The sequence below is a fragment of the Ailuropoda melanoleuca genome, chromosome 2, assembly GCF_002007445.2.
Source record: "Ailuropoda melanoleuca isolate Jingjing chromosome 2, ASM200744v2, whole genome shotgun sequence".
In the NCBI taxonomy this organism is placed as follows: Eukaryota; Metazoa; Chordata; class Mammalia; order Carnivora; family Ursidae; genus Ailuropoda; species Ailuropoda melanoleuca.
This window is the reverse complement of record NC_048219.1, coordinates 78,454,026-78,469,203: the sequence shown is the minus strand read 5'-3', so window position 1 is coordinate 78,469,203 and position 15,178 is coordinate 78,454,026. Positions and strand designations below refer to the sequence as shown.

The window sequence follows — 15,178 nt, the reverse complement described above, 5'->3', positions numbered from 1 at the left end:
AGCATTAATGCGGGTTCCCTTCTAAACTGAGTTTCTGTTTGTGAATGATCACGACCACGACTCAGACAATTAGAGAAAGCTTCATTAGAGAAAGGGGAGGAAATGAAGTGAGAAATGAAGACTGAAAAGACCATTCGTCCGTGGGGAGTCGCCCTGGCATTTTCGTCCAGATCCCTCGGAAATTTCCCCATCCCCACCTTCTCCAGCCCCTGGATGAGCCGCTAGGCCTTTTCCTAGGTCACCTGACTAGATGGTCACCTTCTCATTTCAAAGCCTGCCACAATATGGCTCCACTCTACTTCTGAGCCCCTCACTTCCACGTTAATGCCAACTTCTTGCTCCCATTTTCTGCAAATGTTGACACTCTCCCCCACTCTCACCTACTGAAATTCTACCCTGTACAGCCTAGTTCAAACTCCCTCCCTGAAGCATTTCGGCTCTCCCAGAAGGCATAGGTCCCTTCTGTCTCCTACTACTTTGTGTAACACTTCTTTGTGGTACTTTTTATTAGTTCTTTGTGACCTCCCAGTTTCTACAATCCCGTACTTTGTTTCCTCCTGCCGCCATGGCTGCCCACGCTCCTATCTGGCTCAGCCCCTCTACTTGTATGCTGGATTCCGTCCATGTAGCCTGCTCAGTTTTCCTTCTCAGTGGGCCACTCCCTTTAGTGCGCCAACACGTGCAGTCCACACCTGATGTCTCCAGTGACGTTCACGTTCTCCTTTGCCAATCCTCTTCATCTCCTGACCTTATGACGGAGTCCCTGGACTTCTCTATCTACACGCAAAACTAGTGGTCCTATTCAGCTGTGTTCTTAAACATTCCATGTGACTCTCCCGTCCAGCTCTCTTCATCCGAACTCCAGACACCTAACCAGCTGCCTATGGTGCGACTCTAGAATCTGACCCGTTCCTGATACTTCGTTCAAAATGGAACTCCCAAACCTGCTCCCACTGCCATCTTCACTATCTTGATTATGGGCAAAAAATCTTGGGGGGCATCCTTGACTCCTCTTTCTCTCACACTCGAGTCAAGAAGTCCTGCTGGCTTCACTTTCTAACTGGTCTCCACAGGCTATTCTCAAATCAGCAGCCAGAGTGTCCTGATGAGAGGCTGAGTCAGCTCATGCTCTCTATACCCTTTGCTTCAGTCCCTCCTGTGGACCCCACGCAGCCAATGCTGGTACTTCAACGTGTAGGCCCACGTCCGCCTCATGGCATTTGCAGACCCTTCCCAATGCACAGAAGGCCATTCTTCCCCTTAGGGAGTTGTGCGGGTTGCACATTTCAAACATTTATACAACCAGCAGTGTCAGCAAGGACACAAACTTTCGACCCACCACAACATTCTCTCTGCACTCCAAAGCTCCTACCCTTTAAACTCTTCTCCATAGCACTCCTCATTGCGCGTGAGCGCACACACACATACCCGTTTTCTGTCTCCCGCCAGAGATTCTATGAGGGAAAAGACTTTGGTTTGTATTATTCACCGCTGTATCCCCCACATGCAGATCAGCACCTGGCATAGAGTAGAAGCCACTAACTATTTGTTGACAGGCCCCTAAGGATCATCTGCTTTGTATGCCCTCCAAGAATTTTTACACGGCTGAAAGTAAGCACAAGAACTTGCACGTGGTTAAGCTCTACCAAAAAAAAACCAAAACAAAAACAAAAAAACAGCTCAAAAATAAGAGTCACATCACTGCTTAAAACGGGAAGGTTTATTAAGGTTTTTCCTCAAGAGGAACAGCCAAGCCCATGCTTCTTAAGAGAAGCAATTAGCAGGAAATGTATGTCACACCTTGAGCCCAGAACCACAGGAGACTTCTTGAAAAGCCAGAGCTATATTCCCCAGTCCCCTTTTAAAGCTCTTCTTAATGTCTGTAAAACAGAATCCGTGTCGCCTTCCCAGAACACAGAACTAGGCATCCAGTTCAAAGTCTCCAGCTGTTCTCAACAAGAATATTGAAGTAAGACATGGCAGTAAATAAATGGACTGTGCATTCCGCGAACCCAAGATGAAACTGCAGTTAAAAAAAATTCATATTCAATGTAAGGTCTGTACTATATTTTCAAGAATAACTTGCATTTTTTACATTTTTGGGGAAGAGAAATACTAAAAGCCTGGTGGTTGGACTACCTCAAAGCTCACATTCATTTCCTTCCTTGCACAAGATGGGCTTTTCCAGATCCTGGACAAGTACCCAAACCACTCTGCCCTTTTAAGTTTGGAGCTGCGTGAAGAGGGGCTATTTTAATACACATTTAAGTAGCACCTTAAATAAGCACAAGACCCAAATAAACCAAAAGATGATTTTACAAGCTATTTTCTTCCTCCAAAGATCAACTTCTTCACACGCTGGTTTCACTGCACACATATCATTTATAAGGGCATATTTTAGCTCTTCTAGCATTCTACTGTGGTTGCTTACCAAGGAAAATACTGAGGTAATCCTTCTGTCCCTCAGTCCTAAAAACAAAAATCAGTTATATGAACTGACAAATATATGTGTACCTAATGAGGAAAATGAGGCAAACTATTTGAACTTGGGCAGGTCCAGATAATGAAGAACGTCCCTATATAGAGAAAAATAGCTCCAGACCAGGTAATAATGCTGGTAATAAAATAGAGATCAGTACCTTCCCAGAGATTCATTTTTCCCAAGTGCATTCTAACTTCAAAGAAACACACTGTTTCACTGAGGGGTAAAAGGCGGTCAGTTATGATGGCAGATCAAGACACCAAAGAGATTACCGCAAAGCTGTACGGGAAAGAGAATAACATACCAACACCCATATTTCTCTAAACATTCCTAAGAGAACTCTGTGACCACAGTTTAATAAATTACAGCATTTTCATATCTTTGATGAATTGCTTACTACCTTTCCTGCCCAGTAGATTGGAAATTCTTGAGGAAAGGCCTTTATGCCTCTCCGGAAGCAAGCAGTGTTTGTTTATATGAACAGACGGACTGAATTCATACTATTCCTTCAAGGCTTGTAGAAGCATTTAACTGGTACTGAAGCTCCCCCTGGTGGAGGGTAAAATGACAGACTGTGTATTGACTGTTCATTTTTTAAAACTACATTGGGGGCACTAGCGAGCCACAAAAGTCGTTTGTGTTTTGATGGGGAAAAATTATCAGCTATGGTATCAAACTTTAATTAAATTATATGTTACTCATCGGACCAAAGGCGTTCTACTTGAAAGAGTCACAAATACGAACGTGGTGTCAGTTCCTGGATATTTATCATATGAGATTCATATTGATTATCCTCGAGGGCCTTTTTTCCAGCTATAAAAAATACATCAACTACATCTTACTTTTGGGCCCTCTTCCTTCTGGAACCAAGACTACAGAGTCCACAGGGACAAGACGAAAGCACATCCATCTTCCTTTCTGACAGGCTACCCTTCCGCCTCACCCAGCAGCGGCAGTGCATCTCCCTGACTTCAGCGGGTCCTGCCCTGCAGTGATGGGTGTCTCTTCACAGTCCTATCATATCCCAAGTGGACTGTGTAAGATGTGACCAAGGAATCCAACACTGTCATCTTTCTCTCCCATGTTCTAAAACTGAGGACAAACCAATGCTATTAGTCCAGCAGATGGTACCTCAGAAGTTATTGATTTCGTACCTATCTGGCAAATAACCACACAACCTATGTAACAGGTAATATTTAGCAATTTTTACTTACGTGTGAGATGTCTATGATTTTAAGTCCAAAGGAATGTCTGAGAGGTGAGTTTTCAAGCAGAAGGGCTGTAGAGGACCTTAAAATATGCTGCCTTGACCTGGACAGACTGGCCCTAATTGCTTCACTTATTTATTTTTAATTTATTGCTTTTATTAGATTTTTGGCCCCTCAATCCCAGACATATGTGTAACTGGATCAGAAGTATTAGTTAACTAAATTTATTAGAAACTCAAAAGAATACAATTTCTAATTTTTTTTTTTTTACAATATTTTAACATTTTCTCAGGTTGGTCAGAGCTTACATTTGAAATCTTATTCCTGAATCTCCATTTAGTAACCGGTGGCCTGACCACATTCCTGGAAAGTCTCAGAGAGGCATGAGCACGCACCGAGCCAGTATCTAGATCCCTGAGCAGTGATGTACACTTTCTAGGACTCGTCTCCTCCTCAGTGTTCGGGGACAAGGCACAGGGTTTTCTCAGCTTGTTTCTTTCCTTCACCAGCACTTAACTGGCCAACAAACTGTCTTTCTGCTCTACCTCTATGGAGAACACGTAAGTCACAGCGATACCCTAGATCCATGTCCTCATTAAGCGCCATCTTTGTAAAAACAGAAACAACTGGGAAGGAACAGAAAAGCACCACTATGTAGCCAGCTAACACTTTCACTAGCGGTCTTTTCCACACTATGACTACTGTACTACTTCAGACACAGCTGAAGCAAGAGCAACTGACACGTCCTTTGTATGCGTTTTTGCTTTTTCCCACTTCTCTCAAATTCTTCCATCTATTATAAAGCAAATTTGAAAATTTTTACATAACATTTCATTGGTGGGCTTATACCCAACAAATTAACAATGACAAAAGGATTCCCTTGATGAAGTTACAAGCTGTGGAAGATTTGAAATAGTAAAGTTAACCCCTGATACAGTATTAAACTTATTTTTACATATAAAAATAATACACAGTGGGATATTTTATTCAATAAGATACAATCTTTAAGATCAAGAGAGAATATACAAAACTATTCTATGTGTCCGATGTAGTTTGCTGTATAGTAGGAATAAATACATCTAGAACAGATAGTGTGAGGTCTGTTCTTTGAGAAATTACCAATTACTTAGGGGTTTAAAGTCAAGTGTTCTGTAGGTACAGGCAGAAAGGAGCTACTGTTGCATTTAAAACAATGTGGCTATTATAAAATAAAATTCTTAAATCTATAAACAATAACAAAAACACACAAACCAAATGAAAATGTACTAAAATTTAATCATCCATAAAAGCTGTAATTTAATCTGACAGTAAAACACAAGAAGCAATATTAGAGTTGGTTTAGTATATTATATATTTTAGCTTTGAAAGCCATAGAAATCAGTTATCCCAGTTTTTTTCCTATAAAAGACCCATTTTTCCAAAGCATTATGCACAATTTTAATTAGAATATAATGACAGAATGATATTTCATAATTTTTAAATATAAAATGAAGTCAATGACTCAAAAAGTTATCTGCTGCAATGAGTTTGAGGGGAAATTTCATAATCTATATCATTACAGATATAAAGTATAATGGTTCAACTTTTAGTGCCTGACAGGGAGGAATCATGATAAAAAGGTCAATATGAAATCATCTGATTATAGTAGCAATATCTAACATTTGAAATGCATCCATGCTCTTTTGTATAATCATATTAGAGTCAAGTATATTTATTTTCACATCTGTTATAACTGCTATTGCAAAGGAGAAATACTATTGTCTTATTTTCCAAGAGATATACACAGAGCAATTATTTTTTTTCTCCAGGGAATTTGTGCAAACCAATATAAGATTTAAATTCTTCACATAATATATAAAACAGGAGAAGCCTCTTCAGATTTAATTTTTGAAGTCTGGAATGCTGGCACTTCCCAATTAGGCAACAGTTCTTCATTCCTGTAATCTAGAACATCGAATAGATATATATTTATATATATACACACACACACATATGGTTAATCTCTTGATGTCAGAAGATGGTAGTGAACAAGCAGATATTCAATCATATAGAAAGAGATATCAGCTGTTACTAGACAACTAAATTATACTAAACAGATACAGTAACAGGGCTATTTTAAACTCCTTTTGAAAATGTTTAAAAAATAGTTTCACAATCTGACGGTCCTGTCTGTAAAAAGGAAAACACTAATTATTTTACTTCTATCCCATTATCATCTTATTTTTATAAAAAGGAAATGACACCTGTACATAAAATTTCTTTATCCAACCATTTCAGGACTATAGAATATTAGGATTACCACTTTTTTAAAAAGATTTTATTTATTTGAGAGAGAGGGAGAGAGCGAGCACGAGTGGGGGGGGTGGGGAGGGAGACAGAGAGTCTCTTAAGCCGACTCTGCATTGAGCACTGTGCCTGATGCAGGGCTCGTCGGGGGGCTCGATCTCATGACCCTGAGATCATGACCTGAGCTGAAACCAAGAGTCAGACGCTCAACGGACTGAGCCATGCAGGCGCTCTTAGGATTACTATTTCTAATACAGGTCAGGACCAGAAGAGATGGCACAGAAAGAGGTGACCCCCATAAGCAAGGGCAGAAGACTCCACATTAGTTGTATTGCTCAGCAGAAAAGAATGAGGTTAAAGGAAGAATTTCCTGAAGATGAATTTCTCTTCCAGTCTTTAGAAGTGGGACATACTAGAAAGAGATTAACATGTTTCAATACAATCTTGCTTAAAGGGTAGGGTCCGATACACTGCCTTCAAGGTTCATGTACTCTTACTAAAAACGTATGTAGCTATTTAAATTTACCCCTTGTCTCAGTACTTTTCAAGTGGGATCAACATGGCACTTCCAGTCTATAATCACTCTGTGATTGCTTTGCTTTGCCAAGTATTCTGACTGCTAAATGACCCGTTATTTGGTATTTCAAACATCCACAGAGATCTCAGGTGATTTATTAAATATACTGTTAGGCTGAATTACATATCAGAGCCTAAGAATTTATACAACCAGGATGAAAGTCTTATTTCTAGATGTAGGCCAAGATCTCTCTCCTCTGTAGAACACAATACCCTGCAGGGTGTATATGAATGAATTTTCATCACAGGCCAGGAGATGGCACCTCTTCCTTTAAACATAAGTTAAAACATTTTCTAGAGAATTGGAAATTAAACTAGGGTCAGCTAAGGTAATGGCATCGACGAGACAATCAACTATAGTTGACTTAACTAAGAGAGTTAAATGATATAGTTCAGAATGGGAATTAGAGTCCTATTTTCCTTACCTTTGCACCCTGACCTAAACACACCAGCAAATTTTAAAATAATCACCTCCGGGGAGCTAATGATTTATAGTTGTTGAATCAAGATTTCATTAAAAGCCTAAAGCAAACATTTGACCAGAAGCTGTCTTTCTTAAATCCAACCAGAGGCAACCCCATGCTCTTTCCTCCTTTCTGCCCATTTTCCTTGACCTTCACTTAAAAGGGGGGGGGGAATAAACAAGAAAATTAAATTAAATTAAATCACATTAAATTAAAGGGGGGTACAATTACTTGGTTGTTTCCCTGAAGAGAGAGATTCATCCGTCTCTAAGGAAGCACACTTTAGTTAATTTGGTGCTCTGAAAGAGGTAATCGGCTCGATGGACCCAAGAGACTTACAAGACTTAGTGTAACCAACTCTCAAGTGGGAACAGTAGACTTTCCTCTAACCGGACCAAGAATAGTAATATGCACGTAACCAGCATCAAATTACCTCATAAAATCACTTCATGAAAGTATTCTATGATGGCACAGTTTGTAGAGTTTGTGAAGATAAGTGGAAACTGTTCAGGGGATTTCATATATATAATTAGAGAAAAAGAAACAAATGGTCCCACAGGGCCTGGTTTCTCACTTGACAGGAAGCTTCAATGCTGCCACTAATTTCTCTCCAATGGGTTCACTTTAATGAAAACTTTATTATTAACTTTATTATTTATTATTAACTTTATAATTTATATAATTTATAATTCATTATTATCTATTATTATCTATAATTTATTATTAACTTTATTAACTTTATTTAAGTGGTACTTAAAGTCAACTACCACCTAGAAGTGTACAGACAAAACATTTCAAAGAAGTCAACCTAGACCCAAGAGGAAATGACTACCAAAACATAGCACCAGAAACCCAGCAGAAATGGCTTGAGTTAAAAAGACTGACAATACCAACTTTGGGGAGGACGTGAAACTCATAAACTGCTAGTAGGTGTGTAAACTGGTACAATTACCTTAAAAAACTTTTTAGCAGTATCTACTAAAGCTGTCCATGTATATGGTGTATAGTCTGGCCATTTCGTTCCTAGGTACATACCAAATGGATATGATGCATATGTGCATAAAAGACTGATGCAAGAATGCACAGAATTATCCATATTAGTTCTTGAAAAGGATCCAAATGTCCATCAGTAACAAAATACATAAACATACTGCTAGTACAGTCAAGCAATGAAACTGAATTACAGCCATATGCTATTGCAGTAGTATCCTTGTTAGGATAATGCTTGAAAACCTATTTTTGAGTAGAAGTAGCCAGACAGAATACCTGTTTTTGTTAATGTTAAGCTCAAAGAGACGCAAAACTAATGATGGTGTTAGAAATCAGGGCAGGGGTTACACTGGGGGAGGAATGACTCTTATTGATACACAGAGGTGTGTTCGCTTTGAAATAACACATCAAATGTGCACTGAAGCATCTGGTTTCAGATGAACCACGTTTGACTTTAATTTGGCAGGAATTCAGGGGTGACCCTGGAAGGAATTCTACCTATTCAACCACTATTTTTAGAATACCCGTTCTGTAGCCGGCACTGGGGACACCGTGGTGAACAAAACCATCTACGGTCCTTGTCCTCAACAGCTTACAATCTCATGGGGAGAGAGACAAATTATCAACAGATGAACACATCACATCTGCAAGATATATATCACATTTACAAGATACCGAAACCTGGAAATACCCTAACACGTGAAATGGGAAGTGGTTAGGGGTGGGGAAAGCCCAAAATAAGAGCACGAGCAAGGCGTTTGTTATGCTTTCAGTATCTTACCTGGCTCAGAGCTGCTGCTTACTGTGGGTCTAAAGCAGCAGACAGGATTTCTTTTTAGGCTTCTTCTTTTCCACTGGTGTTTTCCTATTTATCTGTCTGACCAGGTCATAAAATATCTAAATAAAAACAAGAAAAAAAAGTCTTATTTGACAAACATCTGTGATCTTGCTCCACAAAACCATCCTGGTTCTGTTAAATGTTATTCTGCTCTTGGATCTGTATTTTGCTGCTTTATTTTAACTGCAGGTTTCTTAGAAGCCCCCAGGTGGCTCTCAGTCAGGGTAAAGCAGGACTTACCAATATACCATGAAGGAAAAAACGCGCTCTTAGATATTCAGTATCAACTTAAGAAAAAAAATTAGTAGTGAAAAACAAGGTAGTGAAGTTATATTCTTCATGGAATCTTCTAAGCTTCAAAACATAATTATTAAGGGAATTGTTAATGCTCAACTTGAATCTTCACATTTATTTTATTTTTTAAAAACTTCAAACTTGGGGCGCCTAAGTGACTAGTTGGTTAAGTGTCCAACTCTTGATTTCAGCTCAGGTCATGATCTCAGGGTCCTGGGAGAGAGCTCCGTGACTGGGTCCCTGCTCAATGGGGAGTCTACTTGTCTCCCTCTCCCTCTGTCCCTCTCCTCACTACCGTGTACGCTTGCTTTCTCTCATCTTTAAATGAAAATACATTAAAAAACTTCAAACTTTACAGAGAAAGTTGCAAGAATACCAAGGACTTGTGTGTATTCTTCACCCAGATTCACCAATTAGGAACATTTTGCCACGTGTACTTTATCATTTCTCTCTAATACACTCTTATTTTCCAAAGCATCTGAGAGTAGTCTGCATATGAGAGGTCCCTTAACGGCTGAATGTATGTCTCCTCGGAACAAGGACGTTCTTCCATAACCATGGTGCACTTACACGTTGAGTATATTTGAGCACCGATGTCACTCTGTATCATCCACAGTGCAGATCCCAATTTTATCAGTTATCCCAATAATGTCCTATACAGAATTCCTGCTCCCCACCCTCCCACAGGATCCATCTAGGATCACGTACTGCATTTAATTTTCTGTCACTTTCATCTTTTAAAATCTGGAACAGTTCTTCAGTCTTTGTCTTTCATGAAAGACACTGTCATTTCTGAAAACGGATGGCTAGTAACTTCACAGAATTCCCCTCAGTTTGGGTTTGTCTGATGTTTCCTCATGATTAGATTCATGTTATATATTTTTGGCTGGAATAGGACAAAAGAGATACCATGTTCCTCTCAAGAGACCACATGTAAAAGCACATGACTTTTGTTTGCTGCTTTTGGTGATATTAATTTTGGCTAAAGTGAAAAAGAGAAAAAGTGTGTGACCTCAATTTGAAGTGACAATCTCTGTTAATACATCTTCTGTATTCATTTTGGATGAAAAATGCAAGGCATCAAAGATAAAAATACAATAGCACCTACTTCAGAGAGGCAGATTATTTTAATTCCGATATGTTTATATGTTTCATAGTGCTAAGTATGGCCAAGTATTAGAACAATTAATCAACAGATCCGCTGAATTTGGTTCTTTGCTATGAAACGCAAATACTTACTTATTAATGACCTGAGAAGCAAATATCACAGAATCTCTTTACTATTACTCATCTGTAATAAATAGCGCTTTGTAGAAGTGTATCAAAAGGTCCTAGCTTTTAGAGGCATTACAGGGGCAAACAACAAAATCTGAATATGCGCTGAACAGGGACTGTGTCAGTAACAATTTTCTTGATTTTATTAATTGTGGTTGTGTAAGAAAATGTCTTTGATCTAAGGGTACATACAGTAATATATTTAGGAGTAAAGGAGTATGATACGTGAAAACTGACAAAACGTTAACTGGTGAATCTGGATGAAGAGTAAACAAATTCTTATTGTTCTTACATATTTTCAGTAAGTTTTAAAAGTAAAATTTTTTTTTTTAATTTTTATTTATTTGATAGAGATAGAGACAGCCAGCGAGAGAGGGAACACAAGCAGGGGGAGTGGGAGAGGAAGAAGCAGGCTCATAGCAGAGGAGCCTGATGTGGGTGGGGCTCGATCCCATAATGCCAGGATCACGCCCTGAGCCTGAGCCGAAGGCAGGCGCTTAACCGCTGTGCCACCCAGGCGCCCCAAAAGTAAAATATTTTTAAAATCATTTCTTTAATATGGTGCTCAGATAAAACAATTTCTATTTATTTTTTAAAATGGTCCTAAGATTACAAGGTTAAATTGTTGAAAAGAAAAAAAAAAAGCCACTACTGAGTGATTTATCCCAAAGCTTTAAGTGATTCATTTATATTCTCTTCTTTCTGCTCCATCCTCCCCACTGCCATCTTCTTCAAACCATTTAACTTCTCTATTAATCTTATTTCTAAGAAAGTTGAAAACACCGGATTTATGAACAAAACAGCAGTCTGTTTCACGACTCTGAAACCCTCTAAGAACTTAAAATGCATAAGCCATGAACAAGTTCTTATTTGTTCCCTAGCCTTAATGCATAAGCTATAAGATGAAAAATTAAAAGGACAAACTAAAATAGTCAAAGAATCAAAACCACACGTTTCTTCATGCCGTCCAGTTTTGGGTTTGTGGTACTACACTAACTGATTTTGTAGTGACATCCTCAATGACGTCTTTGGCAAACACTGCCCACCTCACCGCAGCAGCTGGTCCAGGGATGAAGGGAAGTTCAAACTATACTAAGTATTTGGTTAGATACGCTGAGAGGCCTCAGCCTAGGTTCTTCCTCATCTCTCTGACTACAGAAAAATCTAAAAGGAACACAGAATAGTTTCTCAATCCCTTTGCTGTTACCCAACTGGGATGTCTTGATTCCAATTATTCTTCTAGCCTCAGCAAAGAACAATTAATTCTTGATTAAGACTGATGTGATTCTGGTATTGCTATGTCCCACTTTCAGAACATAGTAAAAATGGTGTGGAGAAGAGTTTAATATATATATTCTGATATAGGTATCAGGGAGTTAGAGGGCTATTTAGCCAAGCACTATGCCCCTGTGTGATTTGAAATTTGAGTCCAACAGAAATCACATGTATATTTACAAAGCATTAGCTGTCTGAGGAACTATTAACTATCAAAGGAACTCTGTAGCTGAAGTATTAGGCTATAAAGAGAGAAACATTAAAAGAAACGCAAATATTATACTCTAGCATAAAGTTTGTATGTCCCTCAAAAGAGTGAAGATCCTTAAATAGCTAATGTACTCCATTCTGTTTTGCTGTTCTCCATTTTTAATAAATCCTCACACCAAGGTTTAACAAGACTGCTGTGAAAATGGAGCTCTGGGGCACTGGAAACTACAACCCAGGAGGCTTAGCAAGTAGCAGGTGAGTCCCCACAAAACATGTAATGCTTTAAAAGGAAGGAACATCTCTAGTCCATGGTGCTCACTGGACCCTGGCCCACCCCAGCCCCAGCAGAGCCAAGTCCTGTGAACCTGGTGGGCAGGTACCAGTGAGGGTGAGGACAGGGACAGCAAGGAACCAGATATCTAAGGCCAATCATCCTGCAGATGGTGACCCTGCACTACTGTTTCCCTGGCCAAGCTCGCGCATCAACCTAATGCTTTTTTCCCCAAGATTTATTTATTTATGAGACAGCGAGTGTGCGAGGATGCACGAACCCCCTGCTCAATGCTTTTTATCTCGGTTTTCTCTTTCTTTTCTTTCTTGAGAAAAGACTATACTAAAACTAAAAATTTTAGGGGCACCTGGGTGATTCAGTTAGTTGAGCGTCTGCCTTCAGCTCAGGTCATGATCCTGGGGTTCTGGGATGGAGCCCTGTATCAGGCTCCCTGCTCAGAGAGGAGTCTGCTTCTCCCTCTCCCGCTGCACCCCCCTCTGCCTTGTACATTCTCTCTCTCTCTCAATAAAATCTTTAAAAAAAAAAAAACTTAAAAATTTTATTTTTTTCAAAATAACATCTATAAAACTGTAATTCCACAAGAGAGAAAGTTGAAGCTAAAAGCATATCATACTTCCTTGCATTTACTTGGCAGTGATAAAGAAATGACTACTGAAGATCTCAGCAGGACTTGTTCCCCACTAGGATGTAAACTTCTCTAGGGCAGGAAATAGTGTCTGTCTGGATCACTCTTACCCCAGTGCCTAACACACTGCCAGACACATAGGCACGCAATAAATATTTGCTGGATGATGAAATTTATGAATTTTTTTACGTACTTATACAAGTTGGTTTTACCTAAAAAAGCAAGCTGTAACATTCTGGGTTATTTGAAAACAGAGGATTTGTACCAAGCTTAATTTTTTTTGCCTCTCAGATGTTTAAAGTAACTTAGTCAAACAACAGCCTACAACCGTAATATTAAGTCAAGGAAAAGTGACCTCCAGACCCAAAGGCCAGGGAGGAACAGCAAACAAAAACAAAGGATGCTGATAACCTAAGGCACTCGTAACTCTCACCTACGTGATAAGTGAGCTGAACTGGCTGATTACCTGTGATGCCACAAATGACTAGCCAACTGTCAAGTGAAAACTTTTGCCTGAGGGGAAAGGAAAGAAGCCTACTCTGGTTGGTTGGTTGGTCTTTTAAAAAGCTTATGTTAAAACTAACAAAAGCAAAGAGAACTTCTTGAGGTCTTGGTCGGTTGGTGGCAGCAGGTGGAACTGCACAGATCTTTCAGGGACCCAGGAGGGTATCGGATTGACACCCAGGCAGTGAGCATGCTTATTAAGCAGTCCTGTCACAGCTACATTCTCAGGATGGCGGAAGGCTTAAGTCACAGACAAAAAAAGCCTTGGGCACCTGCCACATCAGGCCTCAAAGAGCGGGTGAATTCTAGCTCCATGTCCATGCTCACGGATTCCTCTCTTTGAGTCAGAAACCAAAGGAAAGCATGACTCAAAACACCAAATTCTGTGATATCCACGAGGTAATATCTTTCTGTATCATGTAAGTTCATAAGCTCAATAACAATAACAACTTTGATTTTTGTATTTTCCTACTTGACTTTACAACATCTTTACGCACGTGTCTAGGTAACTGTTACAGTGCAAGGGTGATAGGACAGTTTGCATACACCACCTTCTAGCATGTCACTCAGAAGCTTAGCAGGACTTGAAATACATTGTTTAATTTAAACTTTCTCTCCGCCAGTAAGGTAAATATAAGTGTCCTCATCACAGCCATCAAAGTGGTTTTACGCAAGTAAGAGAATATGGTTTCTAGGAATTATTTAGTGTTCTCTATACATGGATAAAATCACGACCACTTAGAAGAACAAAACTTTTCTTCAAAAAATCTGGTTTTGGCTATTAACTTAAAAGAAAGGTAATTAATTGCACTANAAAGGCACTTGTTTGTGCTGCCTCCAGCTGTAGGTTACCTCATTAACGTTGATCTTTGACTTCGCAGAAGATTCTAAAAAGGCACAGTTACACCACTGTCTTGCTAAATTCTGACCCTGTTCTTTGCCAACTACTCGCTCATCTTCCAGGTCACATTTATTGCCAACCAAAATCATTGGAACCTGTGGGAAGGAAACAACAAACCAGTATGAGCACTAGCATATTGTCCCTTAGCCTCTTTTAAGTAAGCAACTACGTGTCACCAACTGAAGTACATCAGGACTGTAAACTTCACCAAGTGTTAAAAAAAATTATATGTATGCACATTGGGGGAAAGAGGGTGAATGGAGGGGGAAGAGACAGAAAAAATATGGCAGAGATCCTACTACATTCATTTGCTAACTTATTTTAAGGATATAATGGCATAATTGTCATGTGGACTACTATTAATAGCTGAATTCCGAGTACAAAAATCTGAAGGAAGAGACACCTCCCACAGTGCAGAGAAGAATGTATTCACTGGGCCTAACTGTGCTTTAAGTGCTTCATCTCACAGGTCCGACAGATCCCAACAGTAGTCGGCAAGGCCAAGGCAGTACCAGGTTCTACTTCTGGATCTGACATTGATCTGAAGACCAATTTAGGTGAGATGTGAAGAGGGAATAACAATAAAAATAGAGCCACGAAGCAGCTATGCCTTCCCTTTCTCCCCATACATACCAGAAATGCTGCCCCTACTTGCAATAAAACAAGTTGCTAACAAACTGTATCACATCCTTAGATAAAAGGTGTCTACAGAACAAAGTCATTTGTGAGGAGATGGACACTACACATAAGAAAGGATTTAAGGGACGTGGTGGCTCTTGTACCTAAAATAGGCAATTATCACATGTTTGATGAAACATACTAGACATCTGCAAGTCCATATTTTTTAGTTATGACACGAGATAAAGAGATTAACATTACCAGAGTTCAGTGATTTGCATATAATTGCCTATGAAAACAGAAGTCTCCTAGATAAATTACTCATGGGAAGGAAGAGAAC

General features: G+C 39.4%; 1 protein-coding gene across 2 annotated transcripts in view; it reads right to left on the bottom strand.

The window, feature by feature from the left end:
* Positions 1-4,945: 4,945 nt before the first annotated feature.
* Positions 4,946-15,178, bottom strand: part of RAP1A (RAP1A, member of RAS oncogene family) — a 75,309-nt gene continuing 65,076 nt past the window's right edge. For both annotated transcript variants that reach the window (XM_034654079.1, XM_034654078.1), the window contains 3 exons: positions 14,172-14,315; positions 8,788-8,903; positions 4,946-5,634 (listed from right to left, as the gene is read on the bottom strand). In XM_034654079.1, the coding sequence (XP_034509970.1) occupies positions 8,817-8,903; positions 14,172-14,315 (231 nt within the window). In that variant the 3' untranslated portion in view covers positions 4,946-5,634; positions 8,788-8,816. The remainder of the gene's footprint in view (positions 5,635-8,787; positions 8,904-14,171; positions 14,316-15,178) is intronic.